This window comes from Parus major, chromosome 8 (genome assembly GCF_001522545.3).
Source record: "Parus major isolate Abel chromosome 8, Parus_major1.1, whole genome shotgun sequence".
Classification (NCBI taxonomy): domain Eukaryota; kingdom Metazoa; phylum Chordata; class Aves; order Passeriformes; family Paridae; genus Parus; species Parus major.
In genome coordinates this window covers 21,639,939-21,664,767 of record NC_031777.1, presented here as the reverse complement: position 1 = coordinate 21,664,767, position 24,829 = coordinate 21,639,939, and the positions used below count along the sequence as shown (strand labels likewise).

The following is a 24,829-nucleotide window of genomic DNA, read 5'->3' as shown; positions in this document are numbered from 1 at the left end:
GCTGTGTAATGGCTTTTGAATGAGTCATGCACGTTCTTGTGAGCATTGGGAGTATGTTGCTGTCAGGCTTGAAGGTTTTAGCTAGAAAATAGTATGGAAAGACAAATGAAGCACAAATGCAGTCATATGGGATTACATTTTAGTAGAACATTTCTCAAAATTTCCTTGTCCTCTCCCTAAGCTTTTAACTTCAAAAATAAGAGACACTGACAGTTAATTAATATGAAATGGTGGCAGGCTGTGAGAAATATACGTACTCTTTTTGTGGTCCAAATTTTGAGAGTAGAATAGGAGAAATAGAACATAGGAAGATATAACAGATGTTTAATGCTGTCACTGACAAGTGCTGCAAGTTATTGAATTAGGCACAATTAATTGCCTGGTATTGGTGTTACTGTTTTTTGGCTTGGTTACTTTGGAGTTTTCCTTTATTGTAGTTGGTCTTGGGTACACCAAACAAAGGCAAAAGGATTATTGCAAGTTGTAAGGGCAGAATTAACCTTCTGCAGAGATATGGCACACCCAAGAGATTTATCACTTGATTTTTTTTTCCTTTTGTATGTAGTCCTTCTCTGCTTTCTCTGCATTCTTAGCATGTCTCAGAAATTCCAGCATTTTTAGTAATGAATCAGTGAGAAGAAGGGTAAAAGTCCTGTAATTTCTTTTACCATTGTGCCTGTTAAAACGGTGTTGTGGGAAATGGACCCAAACACTGTCTTTTAAGTGGTGTTGAGTCTGAGGCAGGTGGTATTAACTCAGGACTGCATTAACTCTTTTCAAATCTCTTTCCTGTTTCCTTGAGGAAACATGCCTGGTGTATATATGTGGCATGGGCTGTTTGCCTGCCTCTTGCATTGACATTTTAATTTGGTCCATGATATAAATATCATTTCCCTAATCCCCCTTGCCCTGACCCTGTTTTGTCTGTTTTGTCTTTTCTTCAAAGTGAGTTGACTTTTTTTCTTGAAGGAGGGGGGAGGAGATGGGAATGGTGGCTGGCTGGCTGCTCTAGTTTGGAGCATTAAATGCTCAGGGAAAAAAATCTCAGAGTAACTGTTGTTTCTTTCTTTGTATTCACATGGAAATTTTTAATCTCCATCAAAGGATCAGGAGAAAATAACGTTGAGATTCAACAAGAGAGCTCCCAGCTTACATGGAATTTTTAAATGTTATTTGGCTTTATCCTTTAAACGATGAGAACCATGAACTATGTACCTACAGGGTTCAGAATTAACTTTTCTCTTTCTTCCAATACACCCTCAGGTTTTTTTTTCTTCTTCTTCCCTCCCTTTTTCTTACATCTTCATTGTTCTGTATAAACATGCAACTCCTTTCTGGCCAAAACTGTAAGTTGCCTTAGGATTTGTTTAGTTGTATTTATGTATACATTTCTAACATTAATTATGAGTACCAGTCTGAAATACAGCCTCATGTTCTTTTGATGTGATCTGAAGAATCTCTGTTGAAGGCCATGGAGCTAAGATCAGAACCCAACCCAGTGTATGCTTGCAGAGCTGTACAAGAGCTAACATTTGCCTGTCTAAAAAAAAAAAATAAAAAGAAAGGATACAAATAGGTATGAAAGGGCTAATGATCTGCTTGTTTATAGTGGGGAATCACAAACACTATCTGCACCTGTAGATGTGGCTGATTGTGCTGACAGTGATAGCTAGGCAAGCCCCCTGCAACTGCCCATGGAGGGTAACAGCAGATTTCACAGGTGGGTGCTGACAGCAACAGTAGATTTCATGCTTCATCACAGATTAATAAAACAGGGAGGATATTAGAATGCTAATACTCATTAATACTATTTTATGGTGTTTAACATTAAACGTGGAAAATGAAAATGAATGACAGCCGGTAAATGGAACTGACAGTTGTGTTCAGGGTGTCTGAAGCTGGTGAGAATTAGTTGCAGGAAGCAGAAGCTGTGGATGCTCCTATTCCTGCTGTGGATCAGGCCAGACAGCACCTACAGTTACCTAGACTTGTGCAAGACCATCTAAACTTAGATTCAAGTAGATTCTTGGATTATTGTAAAATACTTTATGAGATTCCTTTCCTTACCAACACTGGTCAAAACCATTATTTTCTGTGTCCTATGACAGAGTCTCCAGCAATACCTAAGCATATCTAAGCAGTACCAGCAATATCTAAGAGCAAAAATCACAGCCCATTAAAGCATCATTGTAAAATCCTTTTTTGTTTTTTTTTAAGGGGACAGTATTAGGATTTTTTTCCCCAAAACTCTTCTTGTGTTTCAGTTGGCTACATTGTTCTTCATTTCTTGCTGAAGTTTCAATAAGCTGCATCCCAGAGGCAGTTGTATTTCAGCAACAAGTAAAAGTTGGCCCTCTGTGGGCCATAATGTAATGTAATATAATATAACATACATAGATACAAACTTAATTCTGCCATGTTGTAGACTGTTTTAAGTTTTTTTATGGTTAGAAGTCTCTGAAAACCTCTGCATAGCTGTGTTCAAATAATAAGCTTATTGACCTAGGGTGTTTTCACTCAATGTTCTTTCATGAGTAAAACTTTTTAATTAGCATGAACCATATCTGTGCCTTTACTGAGATGCAAAAATTCCAGAAACACTGGGAATACATAGAGTGCAGGGACCAGCAATAAAGGGATTCTAAAGGTGTAATTATGTCTTGCTGGTAATAACAATACCTGGTAAAATAACAGTTGTCTGACCAAGTAGCCATTTTTGCACCTTAATATTTTAGGTTTGAAATAAAATCAACCTGGAATATTCTAGGTTTATATTGCCTGAGTCTAAGTCTGCAATCTGCATAGCTGACTACAAGTAACTGATGTGTGCTCTAAGCGCTTAGGTACATTTAAGATTGAATTTTCCAGGAGATTCTTTTGATTTTTAAATATTTCATCTTCACTTGAATTCCCAGTTTTTTTCTTGCACTTGCACCATGAATTTCAACTGCCCAGTTGTCTTCATTTCCCCCACTTATGCACCATGTCTTGCCAACATCACCTGTAGTTGTGACCTGCTGTGTGAATGGCAGACTCCATGCCAGAAATACTTCTTTTTGCATGCTTAAAATGTGATCAGTATCAGTCCTTTCAAAATTACTCTTATTCTCAGGATACTGGAGGCACATAAGATGCTTCAGGGATTAGTGTGTCACTCTCTCTTCATTTACAAGCAGACATCTAACAGCGCTCTCCATCTTTGGTGATTTAATTGAAAACCTGCTACTTTCTGTTGAGGTGAAAACAGACAGATAGAACTTCAAAAAGTTTAGGGAATGAAAAGTCATGAAAAAGGGCCTGTCACTTGGGCTAGATTTTATGAAAACATATTTATTTTGGCAAATGTTTCTCAAAGGCAGGTTCATGTTTATGCTCTCTACCGTCTGGAGTTTGCTCTGAGGTGTCAAGAGCATGCTTACTCCACGTTGGCTTAGAATTGGATTTCTGCCAAAATTCTGTATGCCCTCCTCTCCTTCCGCTCACCCCTTCACTTTCTTTCTCCTGGTTGTAGCAGATTTTTCCTTCTGTGGATCTCAGTGCATATTTCATTTTCACTTCTTGGTGGTAATGAAAACAACGAGCTTTAGAAACCAGGGGGCTTCAAGTTCTAAAACCTGAAGAGAATAAAAAAAGATGCTTTCTTCAGCTCATACAGTTTTTGGGGTTTTTCTGTTTGTTTTTTTTTTCCTTAATACAGGCTTGTGAAGTTTGGGATTTGATTGTAAGGATTTTAAATACACTAGACCAGAAACCTTTTTGGTTTGTCTTTTTCTGTAACTAGGTTACAAACCAATTGGTTCTTCCAAACTTGTGCTAATTTTTGCCTGTCTTAATGAAGGGTCTTCAGTCCCTCTGTATCTCCTTTGATTTAAATCCCTTTCCTAATTCCAGCTAGATGTTTGGTTTCTCCTGCTGTTGACAGTCAGATAATAGTCTCATGCTATCACTTCGTAGATCTTAATTTGCAAGATCTGTTGCAAAAAATTCCCAAATCTTTCTCACAGAGGGCCTTACTGTGTATTTTTACTACTTTCCAAACACAAATTCCTTTAATGTTGCATATAAATTGCTTCAACAGCAAGCAGAGGCAAACCTTCCTGGTTTTCCTTTTCCAGTAAGAAGGATGTGTTTCTGAGCCACATCTTATGGATGACCCAGAGATTTGCTCCACCTTTGGCAAAGGAATGTGGCTAGCACTTCAGAGAATTGCAGGAAAGCTTCAGGAGTTTGGCCAAGAAAGATTAAACCATCAAAAACCAAGCAAAACTGGAAAACTTTGTCTTTTCCCCTTTCCACTGCTTTCATTTCCTACAGTGTTGTGTTGTCCTCTGCATCAGACTATTTAAGACTGCCAAATACTTGGGTATTTTATAGGTAATATATCTTATAAATGCCATAGCCAGCCTCTGAGGGAAACAGAGGATTGTCGGTTTTGGATGAAGTATAAAACCCAAGCAGGAAATCATTGCTGAATGGCACAGCTGCAGGCAAACATTGTGAGCTAGTAAACTGCCCATCTGCACAGCCACACGTGTGTGGGAGCGCGGGGCCGGCGTGGCCGCGGCAGAGCGCGCCTGTAAGTGGTTAGCAGGCAGAAATTCGGTGATTAAAGAATGAAGTGTTTTGCTTCGTTAGTTCCTGAAATATGGCTATCTGAAGGTGATTATAATCTTATTTTCAAGCAGGAGGAGAGACTAAAGACTAGAGCTTTTCCTTGTCTGTAATAAAACATAAAAGCAAAATTTCAGAGGTGGGCTGCAGGACAGAGGATGTGACACAACCTGTGCTGAGGACTGAAGAAAAAATTTGTCAAGGAAAAGAACCACACTGTATTTGTCCATAGGGCTGAACTGGCAATCACATCTGAATCTTCCCTTCAAGTTAGAGACAGGAAGGACTGTTTTGGTCCTTAGGTCTGCTTCATTGTCATTGACCTGAACAGGGGCCTGGGTGGGCTTTGAGCTGGTCTTAAAGTTTGAACTGTGTAAGATCCCATTTTGCTAGAGATTTTGCCAACCAAAATAATTTTCACTGTACTCATTCTAGTACTTGCCTTTCATTATTTAATCTGTTAGTTAGTTCCTAGTTTTGCTGTCTTCCATTCTAAACAACTCCTCTTTCTTTGTGGGTTATTATTTGTTGAGTTCCTCTAGCCAAACTCCCTGTGCTCCCAATCCTTCCTCTGAAGTTTAGCACTTCCTCTTACATGTGCCAAATTTGAGTTCATTTTCCGCATGATTTTCCCAAGTACTATTTTAAATAATCCACAATTCACTAACTAAATGGAGATTGTTAAAATAATGAAACAACAACAATAAAGCTCTTTTAAGACTGCACTTCAACTGTAAAAGCTGTTGATTTGGGGGTTTTTCCCAAATACTTTATTGAAAAATAAAATTTTCTTCTCATAGTCAAAATTAAATTAGCAGGGTTATAATCCCATTGCACAATAGACTTTCTACATTGATATTTGTCTTTTGGGAGAGATTTTTGTTGACTCATTGCAATGTATAAATCAATGCAAAAGTAGAGATAATACAGTGATTGGAACCCTTGTTTCAGGAATGGGTGGCATGGGGTAAAATTCCTCATGATTTCCCCACCTCCTAGTATCACAGTATCTCAATGGATGTAATAAAAATTGAAATATGTACAATGGGAAGATGGGTGCATTGCCAGCTGAAGCCTCTGGAGGCTTTCTGCTTACTTACATGTTTTGTATTGGAGCATCTAAAGAGCATGAAAGTCTTGCAACCTAAACTGAAATGTCCTAATTTCTCCTGGTTAAAGGACTCAGTCTTTAAAATCATCTGGGTGTGTCATTTGAGCAAGAATATCATTAATATATGCATTAAAAAAATTAATTTAAGGCTCTGATATTTATATATCCTTGAGTGTTTCCATGTTTTTATCACAAAGAAAAGGAGCTGCTTTGTTTTTTCTTCTGTGGGCACTTTATTCTCTCTTTTCCTGTCAATTGATGCCACTTTTTAAGCCACAAAAAGGCACTTCAGTTTTTGTCATTATGATGTTGGTACTTTCTACATTCCATCTGCACACAAGTATGAATTATAAGATGATGACAAATTATAGTAATCTCTGTTAAAATATTGGGGATATAGTTCTGAAAATGAAGCTTTTTTCTAATTTTGAATATTCCTTTATATTTTAATGCACTGAGGAAGCAGATGACTAGTGGACATTGTCTTGATGTCTTGCCATTTCAATTCATCCTCATGAAGTGTGCAAAATGATGATGTTATGCAAAGAAAATGAAGATACAAGTTTTAGCATTCACAGACTTCATGTGTCTCTTTCTCCAGGACAATCACATCTCTCCGAAGTGAACTGATTCCACATCTAGTTAGGAAACAGTTTTCTTCTCCTGCATCATTGCAGCAAGGACTAGACAACAAAGAAGAGGACCAAAAGAAAAAAGAGCAAGCATCCCTAGGTCAGTACAATTCCAAATATTTGGGTTTATGGAAGTCCTAAAGCCCATATGCTACAGCTGAGTTATGAAGTGGAGCACAGAAGTAGCCTGAAACACTGTTTTAGAGATTCAGCTTTTTTTTCCTAGCAAAGTTTCTAGCATATTTCTTTTTCAAACTGTATTGTGTACTATACAAATTTTTTGTCCTCCCTTATTTTGGTGTGAACCATTAGCAAATCACCTAGGGGCTCTGTGGTTGTGGTTTTTTTTCTGGATAAAAAGTTAGATTCATTTTTAAAATTGTAATTTTAGGAGTGAGTTCCTAAAATTGGGTAGGACAACAGACTAAGTTGTAACCATCCTGCACTGGGAACTGGACAGGATCTCCAATCCTGGAATTTATTTTTAGCATTTCTGCTGTCTCCTTGTGTGACCTTGGGCAAAACATTGCATCTGTCCTGATTCCTTAATTCACACCTGCAGAATAAAAATAAGCACTTACTCACTACATGTGATAAAATCTGTTAATGATTGCTGAGTATCTAGCCATGGAGATGAGGTGAGGCGAAGATTTCCCTTCACCAACAGTATTTTAATAGTATTCCTCTTCAGAAAGTATTTCATTAAATCCTGTCTAACTTCATGCATGTGTGTGTTCTCCAGACATTTATAGTTTCATAAAGGAAGATAATAGCTTGCTGAAACCTGCTCCAGATAACTCTTGTTGGAATGATCATAGAGGAGATATGAATGAAACTCTCCATGAAGGAAAGGTGCGCTGCTACGTCCATATCATGAAGGAGGGGTTGTGCTACCGAGTGAATACTCTTGGGCTGTACATTGAAGCCAACAGACAGGTGAGGAAAATACAGTAGTGCCACCTGGGAATACAGCAGTAGCTTACAGGATATTTCACCCTGCAGGAGTGACTCCCTGTGATACAACTGAGGAGTATGTGGGAATTGAACCAGTGCCACATTTTCCAGGCACATCACCCTACTGCTTGCTGGATAAGGATGTGAGGCCAGGAAACAGTTCTGTCACTGATTTACTCTAGATTTGATTTAGCTGAGAAAACCCTCACCCTACACACTCTTGTGGTCTTTTGGGACCTGCAACCAAAGAGCCACAAAGTGTGGAAAATAAGAATGAAGGTAGCTTTGATAGCTCATTTGATCAATGTCCTCCATGTCCTAAAAGTAAGATCAGTTCTGACTAGACTCTCTCTAGCAGATGTCTGTTTGTGATAATAAAAAAGATTATTAACGATTTGAAGAGAGACTTAAACTACCCTTTCATTTAAATTGCTTAATGATTTCCATTATAAAATAAGTCTTTTATGAACAGGTTTTCCTCCTGTGGTACTCCAGGTATGTAAGTGAACTCTTGATCTGATGCAGTATCTGTTGAAGCTTTCACTTTCACACTAATGAGAATTCATAAAATTAAAAATCACAGATAGGGAAATCCTGTACTACCTAACAAGCTGATGATTAAAAGCTCTTAATATCTTTTTGGGGCAGGGATTTGGCTTTTGGGGGGGTTTTTGCTACACGGGCTGATGCAATGTACAAGTTCTCTGTACTTTGCTCCTGCTAGTGATGAACGTCGTTGCTATAAGGAATGGACAGTTTCCTCTAGTTTTGAAAGACCAGTAAGGAGTGCAGTAAAGAAAGACTCAAGATTCCTGGGAGTGTGGCTGGAAAGGTGATAAAGTTGTATTGGGAATTCTGGAAGTGGTCACTGCCTTGCCTTTGCTCTCAAAATCTTTGTTGATATCTTTTTGACAGCATTAATGGATTAATTAATGCAAACCAGAATTGCAGAATGGCAGCATCAGTTTACGCACTTGGATGTGTGTTCTTTCTCCTTGCTGCTTGTAGAGGAACACAAATAAAGTGATTTGTTTTGTGCTTAGGGAGATGGGGAAGAGAGGCAACACTGCTGTCAGAAAACTTTCCCAAAAATAGCAGGAACAAGTGTGCCCAAAGGGTTAAGGGAGAATACCACTTGCTAAGGGAAGTGTGCGTGTACATTTGGCAGCAGCCACTTCAGTAAAAAGTTATTGAGTTAAGCCAGTCAGACTCCATGTGGGTTTTTTTGTGTTGGTTTTTTGTTTTTGGTTGGGTTTTTTTTTAACCTAAATATTCTACATTTTGGTTAGTTCAGGAAGTATGTTTGCTTCTGGGTGGTACAAAGAATTAGTGTTTTGAAGTCACATTGGGGCCTTCAGTGTTGGAAAGGATTTTCTTTGAATTTTGAACTCTTTCAGGATGGTAAAATTTCTAAGGAAACTATGTGGAGGTAAAACATAAAATGGAGCTTAATGAGGAGTTGTGAGAAAGTAGTTCCTTTTTTCAGTTCCACTGCATTTTGTTTTTCTTGCTAATCCTCATAAAAGATGCACATGTAATTTCATGAGAGGGGGTGGGGTTACCTGTTTTGTTGGTCTCTAGGGAAGATTTTGGGTGTTTCGTTTGCTCTTACCTTGGCCTTCACAGACCAGATTCTGATCCCCTTCTTGCAAAGTCGGGACCTATAAGTTTGAGGTCCCAAAGGACAGACTCACGCAGCAGTAGCAGTCCAGTCCAGTAGCTGTGGGAAGGAATGGCATCCTAACCCATTGCCCTTCTGGTGAGGAAACACTTTGCTCACATCATTTCACTTCCAGCTGGGTTTCTGGATGCCTGCAGCCTGTGTGTGGGCAGGTGGGTTCAGGAGGGAGTTATCTTCAATAGCAGGAAATAGTTTCTTTGTAAGATGAATTAAATCCAAACACATCTTAAACCTTCCCTTGACCCAGGCACTCCCTCTGACTCCTGCCCCCAGTCTAACCTTTCTTTTCAGAGCAAATTGCTTGAGCTTGTAGCTTTTGTGGGTTACCCTTCAGTCTGCACTACCGCTGACTGATTCTAATAAGAGCTTTACTCTGCCCAGTAAAATCCTTTATTTATTTCACCACACCACCTTTCCACTGAGGCGGGCAAGAGCCTTTCTTCATTTTTCTCCCTTCCTGCAGATCAACACTGGATAGTAGGAATCTTTCCAGCCTGTGGTGTAGGTATGCTTTAGTGTGCGTTTCTCTCTTGGATCTTTGTGTCTGGTGACATGTCAGGACAACATCCCTTCACCCAGCCAGCATCATCCAGGCAAATTTGCCTAGTTTGTGGTGTTCTGGTAACCTGGTGGTTTTCTGTAGTGCCTGTACCTTGGACTGAAGGATCTAATCTACTCTTGCTTTTTAAAAAATACACAAAGTCCAAGTCTAGTGGGATGGGCCAACTTCAAGATATAAAGAGCTACAGATGTGAAAATATCTACTGGGGAAAACAGGCAAATTGAAATGATAGCTCAGAAATGTGAGCTCATCTGTTCCCATCTTCTTCAGATGTGTGGGATTTGCTTTTTGAGGTTCACTCCTTAGACATCAGTTCTTGTTATCCCAGCTTTCTAAGGAAGTAATTTTACAGAATTGTACTGTACAGCAGTTCCTTAACAGCAGCTTTGGAAATTGCTGGCAACATTCAGCCAAATTTAACAGAGCAATAGAGATCTTGGAGATAAGCTTTTCTAAGAGTTTGGTAAAAATAGGTACTTGGGTAGAGAAAAGGGAAACTTAATGAGTGTTACTTCCTCCCTTGAGGCAAGCTCAGTTGCACTGTCACTGTGCTGAGACTCCAGACAGCCTCCTAGATGGACAGACAGTGCCCACATCCTTGCTGGCCAAGCAGCATGTGTAGAGCTCCACACCACCTCCAGCACATGGTGCCTGTCATTCAGCCATACCATTTGCTGTGACACAGAGCTCTGAGCCCCCATACATCCATGTGTCCTGTGTTCCTTTGACTACCATCTCTGTCCTACCAAGAGACATCCTACATTGCATCACCCCTGTCAGTGACTGTGTAGCACTGTGTCTGTGCATTGCTGCAAGGCTCCCACCTCCCCTGATATCCCCATCTGTGCTGTCATCACTTCTGTGCTGTGTGACCTTGGCCTTAGCCTGATGCCAGGAGATGCAGAATGCTTCAGGCTGCTCTTTCACCCACAAAAGGAGGAGTGATGGAGTGATATCCCATCCTCCTACAATGCTGGCTCCTCTTCCTTTAAGGAGCCAGTTCAGAATTGCTCTTTGTGGATTTGTTGTTGGCTACCTCATGGGCTGTGTCTCTATTACCACTGCTGCTCTGTCTGCTTATCTAATGCCTGCCTTCTCCCTGTCAAGAGCCCTTTCTTGTGCAGCTATCTATCACCTGGAATAGCCACTTGATCAACTTTAGTTTCTTTCTACTTAAACATCTGAAATACAATTTTGTTGCCCATGCTTCAGAATACTATTTTATGGAATGGGCTGGACACAGTCATCTCTTTAGGCCAGTTTACTGGTTTGTATTTGTTATTACTTTCTTCCTTCCCTTACTTTACTGGACAGTATAAAATATGCTGAGCTGCATTTGGAATGGCAGATGCTAGACATTGTGGTAACATACAGGATGTCACTGTGTTCAGCTGGAGCCAGCCTGCTTGCTGCTGCTGATCCACTGCTTCTCCACAGGTGGGAAGCTGAATTGAAAGGAGCCATGTAGTGCACTGTGGTAGCAGTGTACCTGTCTCCTTTACAAAAGCTGGAGGAGATAAATCACATATAACTGGTAGACATTTGAAATGCAGTGACCTACCTTTTCTCATAAGTTAAAATGTTTATGGCAAATACAGTAGTGCAATGGAAACCAAAGCCATCTTTGAGATGTTTATGTATGTGGGTACAGCACTATAATGTTAATTTGTGATGTGGGTTTTTTCATGCAGGTTCCCAAATTATTGCTTAATCTGGGTCTGGAAGAGCCACTGGTTCATGGGTCTGCACAGATCACTGATAGAGGCATGGTAAGTGTTCCTTTTTCCCATCTCGGCTCTTTCAGTAGTCTGCAAACACTTTGTTTCAAGAACTGCTTTCTAAAATTCACTAGTCCTACTGTTGGAAACTAAGCCAAGTTCTGAAGTGTGGAATGCTAGAACATAGGTGATACAGCTCAGAGTCTTCTGTAGGCCCACTCATGGGTTCCTGCCTTTCAGTCTCTCTCTTTTAAAATACTTGGTAAAAGGTCTATCTTACTCCCAAGTCAGGCACTGCAGCCTCTTCTTTCCTAATGGCAATTCCTGGTAGTTGAGCAGTTTGCCTTCCTAAGGACACCAAGCTCAGAAAGGATCAGTATTTGAGCTTTGCTTTTTGCTAATGCGTTTTGGTCGAATACCAGCTTCAAGCCTCCCTTTGACAGGTCTCACTGGGCAAACCTAAGTGAAGCCAGTGAGTACCAGCAGGACTGTGCCTGCCATGCTTACCTTTCTACATGAAGCCTACAGAGCCAGATCTGCTAATGAAGTTTTACCAAGCTAACAGACTTGGGAAGGCTGTCAAACTGCCTGCCTGTGGGGTGGGCCCTAAATTCTCAGGTCTTTCCCCTGAAAAGGATCCCTCAGGGGTGGAGCAGGGTAAACTTCATTGATGAGTGCTTGAGACATGCTTTGGGAGAGGTTTACTTACACATATCAAAGAACTCCATGTACTTTTGCTAGTTTCTGTTCTTATCTTCCCAAGGTTGGATCAGACAGTATGATTGGGTCATCCACACAAATTGGAGAGAAGACTTCCATCAAACACTCCATCATCGGCAGCATGTGTACCATAAAAGACAAAGTTAAGATAACAAACTGTATCATCATGAATTCTGTTACAATTGAGGAAGGGTAGGTTACTTTTTTGTACCTTAGTTCCCTATATTTGCAGTTTCTTTTTCTAGATAGGTCTTGAGTCAGTAATTTTTATTGTGTAAAGAATCCTTAGCCAGAAGAGATGATACTGGGGAGTGTGTTTCCAAGGACCAAGTCACAGATAAGTCTCTATAAGCAGTCCAGAAGTGCACAACTGAAATGAACTAACAAGAGGGCTGCAGTCTTGGAACATAAATTTCTTCTTTTTACAGTTGACCTTATCATCCTCAGAATGTGTAAGAAAGTTAAATGGATGTATGAGTCTGTATGAGCTTGTGTGTCATTCTTCCAAGCTTGATTTTAGTGGCTGGATCAGTGAGTGTACCTAAAATATTTGAGGCACAAAGCATATTTTAAAGTGGTACACTTGCCGGCATTCTTCCCACATTTGAACATTACAGCTTCACCTAAAATGTCATTTTCTTTGGCCCTTTTTTGTCATCCTGCAGCCTTTACTTTAGCATTGCCTATGCTGAGTAATAGAATAAATTAATAAACTTTTCAAAGAGAAAATCTGCCAGCTAGTAGAGGTTTCTCGTGCACTAAAGACACTGACTAAATAGTTAGCCTTGAGCTGTACATTTCCAAATGTGGGAAAAGTGGCCTGTCTGTAATTGTTGATGTCTGCATGCCCCCATCTTTCCATACATGCTGGCTTCCTGTGGATGTCAGTGGAAAGGAAACTGCTGATTGAGTCTGTGCAGACCTGTATAAATTCTCTGCTCCTTCATGGCTTGAGGTTTGTTTAGGGCCTCAGGAAAAAGGCCAAACTATTAAAAAATGCCAAGTTGGCTCTGAAAGTTGCATATCTGAAAAACATAAAACCCCAGAGGATGTGGGGTCTGTGGAGGATACTACTGTTACATAACTAAATTACAGGTAAGTATGGTACCTTACCACAAAGTGTTTGTCTTTAATAGAAATCCACAGTAATTTCAAGCACATCATAAATCAGAATTCCATTGAGTATAGAAAATAGCTGGTTTCCAGTTCAATCACAGATGGATCCAGTATGGCTGTATCACAAGCACTACTGTCATAAAAAGTAGAGGAACCTCTCTCATTTGATCATGAGACCATCTGTCATTTTGATTAATGCATTGATGCCACAATCATAATGGTATGGTTTTGCATATGAGGTCAGCAGCTCTACCATTAAAGCGCAGAGCCAGCTAAGTGTATAAATAGCACTATTTTTATGAAGAGTCCCAAATCATCTTGTGTTTGTCTGCATTGGCATTTAGTAGTGTTCTAAATCCTAAAAAGATCCCAGAGCTGTTATGTTAAGCATTTCACAAAATTCCACAGGCATCGTAAAGTTGGTGATATATTTTTTTAAGAGAGATAAACTGACTTTTGGGGTAACATTTTTGTGAATTCTAGAAAACAATGTGATCCCTAGTCTCTTTTGGTGAAAACAATATAGCCACCAGAGAGTGAAAAACCTCACAGTCCCAGGGGTTTACCCCCTTTAGCTGCTCTATGGTTACTGCACGCTGATGCACTGGAGTCAAATTTGTAATTATTCCTCTCCAGCCAGCATTAAGACTATAGAGCCTGGATCTTTATTGCAAAGCATACTGTAATTAATACTATGTAGATCTGCACAGATACTGAGCTGATAAATTATTTCTTATTGCATCATGTTAAGTCTTAAGATTAGAGAAGTCATGCATACACAGGTAGTGAGAAACAGAAATGCTCTAGCTGCTGAGTTTTGTTGAAAGAAGCCTTGCTTGCAGTGAAGGATTTCTTTGTATGTTTTAATGTATTGTGACTATCTTCCTTTACTTTGATTAAATCTGATAGATTTTTGTTAAAATGCTAATCATTCTTAATCATGTTGACGGATCCATTTGCAACAGATGGATAAGTTATATGTGGTTTTGCTTTAAACTGTCCACAGTGGACAACCCCTTATAAACACCTCTTCTCCCAAGTGTTTCTAAAACAGCTCAGGCTTTATCTAATCACAACTTCAGAAAACATCTTCATCTTGAATTGGAAAGTCAGTATGTGTCGGCTGATATGGATCAAAATGAGCATAATAAAATGCCTTGACAGATCTAATTAATTTTTTTTTACTGCACAACAGATGTCCTACAAGTAAGTCAGTTTTGCCAACTAAGGTATTGTATATTAGAAACTTCTGAAATTGCATTGAGAAGTGGATAAAAACTCTGTCATTTAAAGAATATATATTTTAATGCTGACATGAGCAGCTCTACTAGACTAATGGTCTACTATAATAATGTCCTAGTCCAATGGGAGTGGTAACTGAAGGCCATTCCCAGGAGTGCTCATTGCAGTAACAACAACTTGAAGCAGTAGGCTGAGAAGACTGCATGCACTAGGACCCTTATTATGGAAAAGAGAAAGGTGTATAGATAACTCAGAAGAAATCTTTTCTTTTAAAGTGGTGATCCTGGGAACAACCAAATGTCAAAATTGCTCTGCATTCTAAATTCATTTATCAAGAGCTACATGGCACTGACTTGGTATTTCCCTTGCCTCTTCCATCACTTCTGGCTTCTCTGAATCTGAATCTTTTTTTTTTTTCCATCTCAGCTGTAAAAGCGATCAGCAGTTTCAGTTCCCTATGTCAATGTAGAAAAAGCAAAACAAAACAAACAAACAAAACTCACCAAAAGCAAAATTAAAAATATTAATCTCTTGGTAGTTTTCCTATAATGTGATTGAGGATCCTGTGCCATAATTCCTGCACAAATTATATCTCCAAACCAGAAAAGAGCTTTTGAATGGCCTTACCACATGTAATGCCAGCTTCTGAAATGGATAAATTCTTGCTGTGCAGGTGGGAGCACCACAAGATGCTTAGAAAAATACCAGGTACCTCTTGTTAGGCAGTGGTTGCCTCATTATTGGAGGACCAGAGGTCATGGCCTAGGTGATAATAATTTTCCCAACTGAATGGATCAGGTAATTGGGGTTAGTTTGGACAGTCCATTGCATGCTGTTCGCAAATTATGATCTGTACTCCAGTGATGGCTGGTGCATTTGATACTCTGGAGTACCAGAAGCTGGGTTTTTTGTTTGCTTTGGTGTGTAGGGCTTCTGTTACATTATATATGTCTCCTGTGAAGTGATTTGAGTAGATATGAATCCCCCCCTTAGAAGAGATTACAGGGGATTAAAGAAGTTAGTAACAGGGCAAAATAATTGGTAGTTCTTTCTTAATGTGTTTCCCACTGTGCAGCTAATTCTTCCATCAATGAGACAATAAAATAGCAAAGATTACATATGTGCTGAATGATGGACATACTTGACCAAGCTGGGAGGGATGTAATTTATACAACAGCACAAGTGCTGAGAGATGCTGACTGCCCAGGTGACAGGCTGCAGTGGCAAAACGATTCTTTTTTCCCTCTGGATGGCTCCCTAGAGCTCAGTGACAAATGACTGCACTGAGTTACATAGTTGGAGAAAATCTACTAATCAAGCTAAAATCATAGGTCACTTGAAAACTTTGTCTGTGTGGATGTTCCTGCAGTAGCTGTGTGTGTCCTAGTCTCTGTAGTGGCTTGGGACTGCCCCTTCTCCTTGCTCTGTTTGCATCGGGGTAGAGCAGCACAACAGGGTCCCTGGATTGCTGCATCTTTGGTGCATTGTAGCTCTCTTGCAAAGGGACAGCATGTAACACCCACAGACTGACTGAAGCTGGTGGCCCAGGGGGATTGTGCCATTTGTAAATGAAAAGTAATGCCTGGTAGATTTAACCCCTGATCAGCAGAGCTGGCAAGCTGGTCACAACAGATGAGAAGGCTGAGGTACTCAACCACCTTTTTTTGCCTCATTCTTCACTGTCAGTCTCTCTTCCCACATTAGTCTCAACTCTATGGACCATAATACATATGATCAGATATAATACTGATAAGAGGGCTGGAGTACTTCTCCTGTGAAGACTAAAAGAGTTGGGGGTAGTCAGAAGAGAAGGCTCCAGGGACACCTCATTGTGGTCTCTCAGAACTTAAAGGGGATTTAATGGTTACAAACTTTTCAGCCCAGCCTCCTGCAACAGGACAAAGACTAATGGCTTTAAACTAAAATAAGTTAGTTAGACTAGATATAAGGAAGAAGTTGTTTACTGTGAGAGTTTTGAGGCATTGGCAAAAGTTGCCCAGAGAAGCTGGGACTACCCCATCCCTGGAAAAGTTCAAGGCCAGGCTGGATGGGGCCTTGATCAACCTGGTCTAGCTAAAGATGTCCCTTCTCATTTAAGGGGCTATGGATAACATAGACTTTAAAGGTCCCTTCCAACTCAAATTACTCTGTGGTTCTATAAAGTTGTTTCATTTGGTAGACTTGGGCACACTTAGCTGTTTTGAAATGACACTTAGATATGGATGGATTAGTTTAGTGTCAGGTCCCTGTTCTGGCTTTTGTTTTAGCAGACAGTGTTGGTTTCTTGGTTTTTATCAAACATTGGATTTTTATTTTTACCAGTCTTGTTGTTTTACTTAGCTACCTTCTGGCCACAGGAACATCTAATGACTCTGGTCATACAGGACCTTGGGCTGAAGTGCTCTGAGCATTACAAATAACATTAACAGGAAAAACATGTTGAATCCTTTATTCTATCCCTGCAGATAAATATTTCGAAATCTCTTGTTTGTAAAGAGTAAAACTAGCCCAGTGTATACACTTACGGGAAGGAGCTTGGCCATTTTATGTGCACATTATATCCTTTTTCCTTGGTCATGGAAAATGAATGTTTTACTAGTAAAGATTCAGGGGAAGGGACTATTTAGTAGGGGAACAAAATACGGTCTTTGGACTACTTAGAGGTTAGTTGAGAAGGCAAATGTGAAAAGCTCAGATAAATACTAAGTCTGCTGTAAGCCATGCTTTGAAAAGGTCTTGTTGATGTGGTGGTAGTCAGTATCATAAGGACTCTGTGGTAGATATAGTCTGAAATGAAGTATTTTGCTGCTTTTCTTTTTTCATAGAAATACAGGAAAGCATTCTGCATCAAATGATGTTTTTATGGAGATCATAAATAGGCTTCTCTGATTATCAAAGAGACCAAAGGGTCCAAGATTTACTTCTAGATTTCACCTCCACAGCAAGAAGGTACCAGATATTTACAGAGCAACCAAGGAAGCTAAACCTATCTCACCTGTAATTTTACCATAAAAACTGTATCCCAGACCATGATTAGCAGTGGAAAAAGGAGAAAGTTCCCTCCAGAAAGAAGTTTGCAGCAGACAGTTGTCAGATAGCCTGATGCAGTGGGCAGTTGGTTCAGGAACTCTAAGAGTAGGGTTGCAGGTGTGACTGAGGTTATTGAGTTTTCGGAGGGGAAGGAATCATTGAACAATAGCCTTGTATCTTTGTGAAGTTTACAGCATTTTGTTGCAACCACATACAAACATACTACCCAAAAGAACTGAACTGAACTGCTGAAGTTCCTCATGTGGCATACAGCTAAGGTTACCTTTTGGAAAGGGAAGGGTTTAAGAAGACAGGCAGATATGTTTTGGGTCAGGCTGCACCATGATGCCAGCAAATCGCAAAGTGTTGCAGCGATAGGAAACTTGGAATGCAAGGGAGGTGACACCAAAGGCTTCAAATTAAAAACTGCAGGGAGGTGATGTGAATGTTGAAGACAGAGGGAAAGTTAGAAGAGTCCCACGGGAAGATGTGGTAAACCTTGGGGAGTTCTGGCTCCCTGGGCAGAAAGAATAGGCTGGAGTAAAAATTAATATGAAGGACTAAAGTACCCAGATATGTGAAGAAAGAACTGGCACTGAAAATGCTTTGTCCACCAAAACTGGAAGCATCCTTCTTCAGTCATGTGAAGACAGTAAATTATGCACTGTATTTTGTTAAAGGTGTTCTGGCTACCTGTGTGGAAGTAGGTGGACAGATGCTGTAATTCTGCTCAGTGAGGGGACAGGAGAGAGACCACGTGGGACTGGTCAAGGCTACTCTAGTTTACCACATATCTTCAATTTATTGCTACTTTCTATGAGAAAATGTACAAAGGAAGCAAACAACAAGCAAGACAAGCTAGATTGACTACTAACTGCAGATTGATTGTGAAGTTTATTGGTTGTTTCCTCAATAGTGCCAAATCATCACCTGATGTAGAAACAGTCAGTGGTTTGAAGCAAGTTCTAATTAAAACCAGGGTGGAATTGAGTCTTTATAGAGGTTCAGTGCATAAGTAATCTTTTTCCCCTTGGACAATGGCAGTACAAAGGAATGATCCTACTGCCAAGGCAACATATTTTACAGTACATAACTACATGAAAAAGAGTGAGGAGGTGACGTTGTTTCCAGCACCATAGCTTGCAAAGCTGAAAATAAAGATCTGTTTATGCTGAAATTCCCAAACATTTTGTATCTTGAACCATTTTTTAAGATGGCTGTTGTTTCCTGGATGCTTTGTCTCACACTGCCAATTGACTCCCTGTCTCCCTAGAAAAAAGAACAAGTTTAGAATAGATATCACAGAAAGCACATGAAAAGTGAGAACTTGATTCAGAAAAAGCACATGCTCATCTTAAATATTTGGACAAAGTATATAATGGATATAGATTAAAATTAAATTAATGAAGAAAACTACGTGTATTGTAGTTCTTGCCTCTAAAAAGGGGTCTTACTTCTCTGGATTATGTAGCAGTTCTGTCCTTATTGTCACAACTCTTGGTTTTAAAGTGTGAACATTTTTGGTCAGGAATTATAATTTTCATTCTACTATTTCATTCACTGCAAATGCTATGTAAAATACTGAACAGAGATAACCTCTGGCCAGCAGAGTTTTCTTTCAGGAAGATGAATTGAGGAAGAAAGTGCAAAGTAGGAAGGTAGTAAGTAGGAAGTGGTGGAGCTACTTGGGGAACTGGTTTTCAATTACTTTCAACTGAAGTCGAATTCTGCTGTATCCAATGTACTGAGGAAATTTCTCATATAATACCTGTTATCTTGTGAGTGTCTGAAACATTATTACTAGCAGCTCCTCCAAAAATTTTTTCTTCTGGCTAGCTTCCTGGTACATCAATCTATCTTAAAGAAATCACCTGTTCTTTAATCTCAGATGCAGACTCCCTGATAGTGCAGGGAGCTCATACCAGTTTTACAAACATCCTGTACATCGAATGTTGAACTTAAAGCACAGATGAGCCCTGAAAAGTAGCATTTTAAAATATCTCCTCTCATCCTGCTGATCTGCTTCTTCAGGTGGACAGAGTTATGTCTGACTTCAGAGCTATAAATTAGCTTCTGTCTCCTGGTAACCACATGGGTCTAATCTAAGAGTATGGAGATTTTTCACAAGCAGCTGATTGCTGTTGGATTTTTGTGGGAATCTGGGTGTGAATGTCTCTGATGCTCTTTAAAATCTTCCCCCACTTGGGTACACAAGAGGAAGAAATTATCACAGTGTGCCTCTTAAATTCCTGAGGAGACAAGGGTTCAGCTAAGATCTAACTTAGATCTAAGTTCAGCTTAGATCTAAGAAGCCCTGGGTGACATTTACAAAAAACTTTTCCACGTCAACCTAGTTCAGATGATATGGAAACTGACTTAACCAGTAATGTCTTAGGAAGGGCCACAGCCCTCAACCCAGAACTGTGCTTCAAAAACCCCAAAGAAGGTGTCCTTTTACTGTGCCTGTTACCTCACTCAGTCTGACTGTGAGAGCTGGGGGGAAAGTGAAGCAAACCCAGAGGTGGTAGTGAACATAAAATTTTCCTGCTTTGTTTCCTTCAGATAGACACAAGTAGCTTTTCCTGGCCCTCAGGGAAGTGTCTGTAAAATTGTGTAGGACTTGGCCCTTCGACTCTGCAAAAGAGAATCCAGAGGGTTGTCAATTTTCCTGTGTGAGGAGTTTCTTGGTGTAAACTCCTTGCAGTGTACTTTTGCTGAAGTGTGCAAACCCGAGCTTGCAGCGACATAAAAGCCCACCAATTTGCGTATTCCAAGATCAGCTGGATGTAGCTGAAGTTTCAGAGGTGAGGCATGACCTTCCTGGCGACCTCCTCCCGCACCCTAAGTTTCACTTAATAAAACACATTAAGGTAGGTTTGAGGCAATCCTTTAAGGTCAGTTGAACTTTCACTGGAAAATACGAGTGCTGGCAAGTATATGCAGTATGTAATGCAAAATGTTTAGGGTGTGGGGAAGAAGTGTAAAGGAGCCATACCACAGTGATGAGCTTGGCTAGAAAAGAGACATGAAACAAGTTCTTTAGTGAAAACACCCTCAGAGACGGGCAAAGAATTTAGAGGGGTTGGTAGAATGGTTTTGTTACCCCCAAGGGGAAAAACAGCAGATCAAAGCCCAAATTCACTTGCGAATGCTTGCTTTGAAATGTATCTATAAATTATAGCATGTACTGCTGGCATCTATTGCAGGCTTTGGTATTTACTTGAGTATATAATGTGAGATTCATAGTGCCCGCAGTTCTTGTGTTCATGTGTAAGAGTGTGTTGGTGTAAAAATGTATTGGTGTGTAAAGCATGTTGGCAAAGGCAACGTTTTAGGTTCCCAAGTTCCGTAATTGTGTTTTTGTCTCTCCCCTGTTTTTCCATGGTCTTTGTGCCTCACCCCTGTGATCATGAGTCCCAGCCACCAGTTCACTAGCTAGCAGGGGATTCCTTCAGGGGTTGCTGGTATGTTTTAGAGCTCTTCCTGACTCCTTGCCACCTCTTACTGTTGTTAAGGTGCCTGTGGTGACTGTTATCTTCTTGGTCAGGGCAGAAGGGGATGTTGCTCCCAGGCGAATTCACATCTGTTCCCTCTCAGTCAGCAAAGTAGCTGCTGAGGCATGTCACCCTTTGCTTTTAACTCCTGCATCAGTCTCTCTGTTTCGTTGCTCATCTGGAGGCACAAGAGACCCAACTTCTTGGCACGGCAGATCGGTACCAACAGGCTGTCCTAGGCTTTGTGCTCCAGGCTTTCTTGTGAGTCTACAGTTTTAAGCATTGCATTATAGACACCTCATTTGCCTTGCTGCCCAACAGAGATTATGTCAGGGTTTTGGCACAATTGGATTAAGTACCAGGCCTGGATAACTTCCATTGGCATTTCAGGAGATTTGCTATAAGGCAAACCTGTGACATTCATACCTTCCTAAGCTTGCACAACCAGGGCGAGAGCTGCAGTTGAGGTCTTGACCTCAGTTACTTAAGCCCCTTTCTCCCAGGAGCGTTCATCACTTTAATCACAGAGTCCTAAATAATCAGTGGGTAGCCTGTAATTAGGGGGTTGTGTCTTGGTCTCCTGCTGCTTGCTCCCGGTGTGCTGAGCACTGCGTATTTTGATTTCCCATTCCCCCAAAGGATGTTTGATCTCAGATTTACACTTTAGAAAATTAAGGAGGGTATGGCACCTCAGTCCCCTGGCAATCTTCCTGCTTTCAGTGGTAGGTGCTTTGCTTTGCCTGAGTATCACAGTGCTGCAGCAATTGACACACTTGATTTAAGAGTTTGATTTATAGACCGATACTAGGGCTGAAAGTCAGCAGTTCCAAGGCCACATAAATCAGCTTGTCTCTGGGATTAATACTTCCTTATTTATAATTTCGACAGGAGATGGAATTCTTTCCCAATTCTTTACATTTCTTTCAGATGTAATCGACCACCCTGTCCTTTGGTTTAAAGCTATGTGACTTTGCCACAAATAGAGGGAGGGGAAAGTAAGCTGAGTCCAGGAATTGCTGTGCTATAAAAGCTCCATATTGTGTGCTCTTGGACTTTGCTTTCTCCCAGCTTCCTTCAAGCCCACACAAGAGATGGACTTGAGGTTTTTTTGGCTTTCTTCCCCTCCCCCCTCCCTCCATACATACGCTGACCTTTTAGAAAAATAAATAAAAGATAAAGAAGGACCTGGAATGTTGCAGAATGTGTGTACATTTTGCTCTCTGTTGTTTTCTGCTGGGATTAGTTGTTTACAATGGGGGAGAGAGGGAGGGCAGAGGAAGGGAGGTCTGTGGCCTTAACTGAAATTAGTGGCATTTCAGAGTGATCTTGTTAGGTGGTCTGCAGTTTAAAGACCTAAATCCTTGTAATCCCCCCATGCCTCCTTGGCCACTACTCCTTTTGCTCTTGTTCTCTCACTTTCAAAAAAACCCACCCCAAAGTCAGGCTCTGTCTCTCAGATGCAGGCACGTAGCGGACACACAGACACAGACGTAGGCACACACTCTCATATGCTCCCATTTGCACATTGTACCTGTAGAACAAATTAATGCTTTAGCTACATCTGTTCCCACTACAGGACTGGGCTTGTAAAATGCTCTCTCTAGAATGCAGACGCACACTGAATATTTTTATTTATTTTCTGAAAAACACCCAGCTGCCAGTTTGTGATTACACTTAAAACAAATTTCAGTTTGTGATTACACTTAAAACAAATTCAAATTGAAATTTCAGCCGTAAATCAAATGCCCCAAATTAGTTCCTCTTGTGGGTTTGAACATGCTCTTTGGATTTTAAGGTCAGGAGATATCCGTTTTCACCGTGCTGAAAAGTTTAAAAATATACTACATTTTCAGGGGAAAAAATAAATATGGTTTGCATTATAAAGCAGTACATCAATGTGTGCATATGCACACACACACCAGAGCTGATGAAGCTGGATGCTGTCAGAGCACCTTTGAGGGCTAATAGCACCTAATTGTTATGGAAGGCAGGAACTGTGGTGGCATTTTAGCCAAGGAGAGTACAGCAGTGCCATCAGATCTGATATTTACCCTGTAAGAGAATAAAAGTTTATTCCTCACTCTTCAACTTGAAAAAAATAGTAAAAATTAAATAAACACAAAAAATACTTCTCTTGGCAGGCTTTATAACTTTTTTTTTTTTTTTTAAGAAAAAAGGCATTTACAAGTGGTTTCAAAATGGCTGTGTTACATCTGTCAGCGGGTGAAGGGAACACCCACAAATTGTGTTTTTATCTCTTGAAGTTTTGTTCCACTTGAGCAATAAAAGCCGGATTTGCTGCTGGTTTGTGTGATTGGGGTAATCTGAGCGTTGTATGGCTTTAAAACTTCTGCAGTTGGTTGGGTTTATAAGTTTTAAGAAACTCCTGGGGTGGTGGAGTTCTTGGGTTTTGTTTTACCCTGGCACCAGGGAAGGGTTGATTTGCAAGCACCTGGCACAGACAAGTTCATCTTGGTTCCCTGGCCTGTCCCTCCCAAAAAATGGTTTGGCAGGAACCCCCATTATCTTTGATGTTAATGTCATCAGCAGTTTCTTGGTTACAATGCTATTCTTTCTCGGGGAGTTGAAAGCCTGTGCTCAAGTAAGCTCTGAACACACATGCAGAATTCTCCAGCTTGAACTCCAGACCGACAGCTTAAATCCCCTCTCTTTTGGGGAATATCCTCCTGCATGAGGGTAATGCTGAGAGGTGCAGTGCACTCACAGCTGCTCTCATGCTCAGGAAAAGTGATAGATGGTGGGAACCTGAAAGTTTGCAGGGGAAAGCTTTCATCTGACTGGCTCAAAGCAATGAAGGAGGAGGTATGCTGGAACGCATGTTTTGGATAGGAGCCATTTCAGTGGGAAATGAGCAACTTCTCCCATTCCTTTTGCTAGTCCTGTTGAAAGCTAAGTCAGGATGGCAGCAGTGGGCAGTCCTGCTTCCACTGATCCCTTCCTTAGCCTGGCATAAATGCCAAATTGCTCTTGTTCTCAGCAGCTGCTGTTGCACAGGACAATGGCCTGAGTCACTGTGCAGGCACACACAAGGCTATTGGAAAGGAAGCAGATCATGACAGTGTGAGAGCAAAGACAGGCAGGGGTCTGCTGTGTATCTTTGCCGCTTTTTATCTTATTAACATGTTAGTAAAAACCTTGCCAAAGCAACCTGAGCTGGTTGCTTGTAGAATAATTGCTCATATTGCCTCCTTATAGGTCAGCAGAGGGGGAGTTTAAGTGAGTTAAAAGAATAATTGTTCAGAGGGGACAGTCTGTTCACAGGGGGTTTTAACTGTGAACCACTGCAACTGAGGTCCAGTTTTATTGCTTTTACTCCTGCAGAATTAATGGTGGTTTTGTGGGGCAGATGGTTTTTGCTCTGACTCACACAAGCAACAGAATTGTAATATATTTAATGATAAATTCTTTGTTCTAGATAATAATGTTGTGTAAGCAGGAAAATACTATGAATTAATTTTGGGATCAGCAGTCTGGAATGAGGATCAATGTTTCACACTTCTGAGGACCTTGGCTGACTAACAATTCCATTCAATACAGAATTGAGGCTCTGGGCTTTGACCTGATACCAAAACCCCTCTGTTAGTCCAGACTCCAGGCTAACAGTTCTGTCCACAAGCCAGCTTGATGGTACACTGCAGCTGTGCTTCACTAGTGCAGAGAGGAGTGCTGGTGCCCATAACCAAGGTGGGGAATGGCCGCAGGTCATTAAACTGTGCAACTCACTGTGCAGAAGGTCACTGAAGCCAAAAATGTCTGGTTTTGACAGAGATCAGTTGTTGGACAACTGATTGTTGGTGAACAATAATGTTCACAGTTATTAGAATTAATATTGACAGAAATACCGGGAAGCAGATATGAGATGCTATGGTTCACAGTAGGATTAATATTGGGTTTTCTAGGGGGAACAGATTACCTGCATCTCTCCAGGATTATAGAT

At 40.5% G+C, this 24,829-nt stretch overlaps 1 protein-coding gene across 3 annotated transcripts in view; it reads left to right on the top strand.

The window, feature by feature from the left end:
• EIF2B3 (eukaryotic translation initiation factor 2B subunit gamma) overlaps positions 1-24,829 on the top strand; it is a 99,323-nt gene that overhangs the window by 62,712 nt on the left and 11,782 nt on the right. For all 3 annotated transcript variants that reach the window (XM_015636613.3, XM_033516361.1, XM_033516362.1), the window contains exons 6-9: positions 6,324-6,454; positions 7,097-7,290; positions 11,243-11,320; positions 12,033-12,181. In XM_015636613.3, the coding sequence (XP_015492099.1) occupies positions 6,324-6,454; positions 7,097-7,290; positions 11,243-11,320; positions 12,033-12,181 (552 nt within the window). The remainder of the gene's footprint in view (positions 1-6,323; positions 6,455-7,096; positions 7,291-11,242; positions 11,321-12,032; positions 12,182-24,829) is intronic.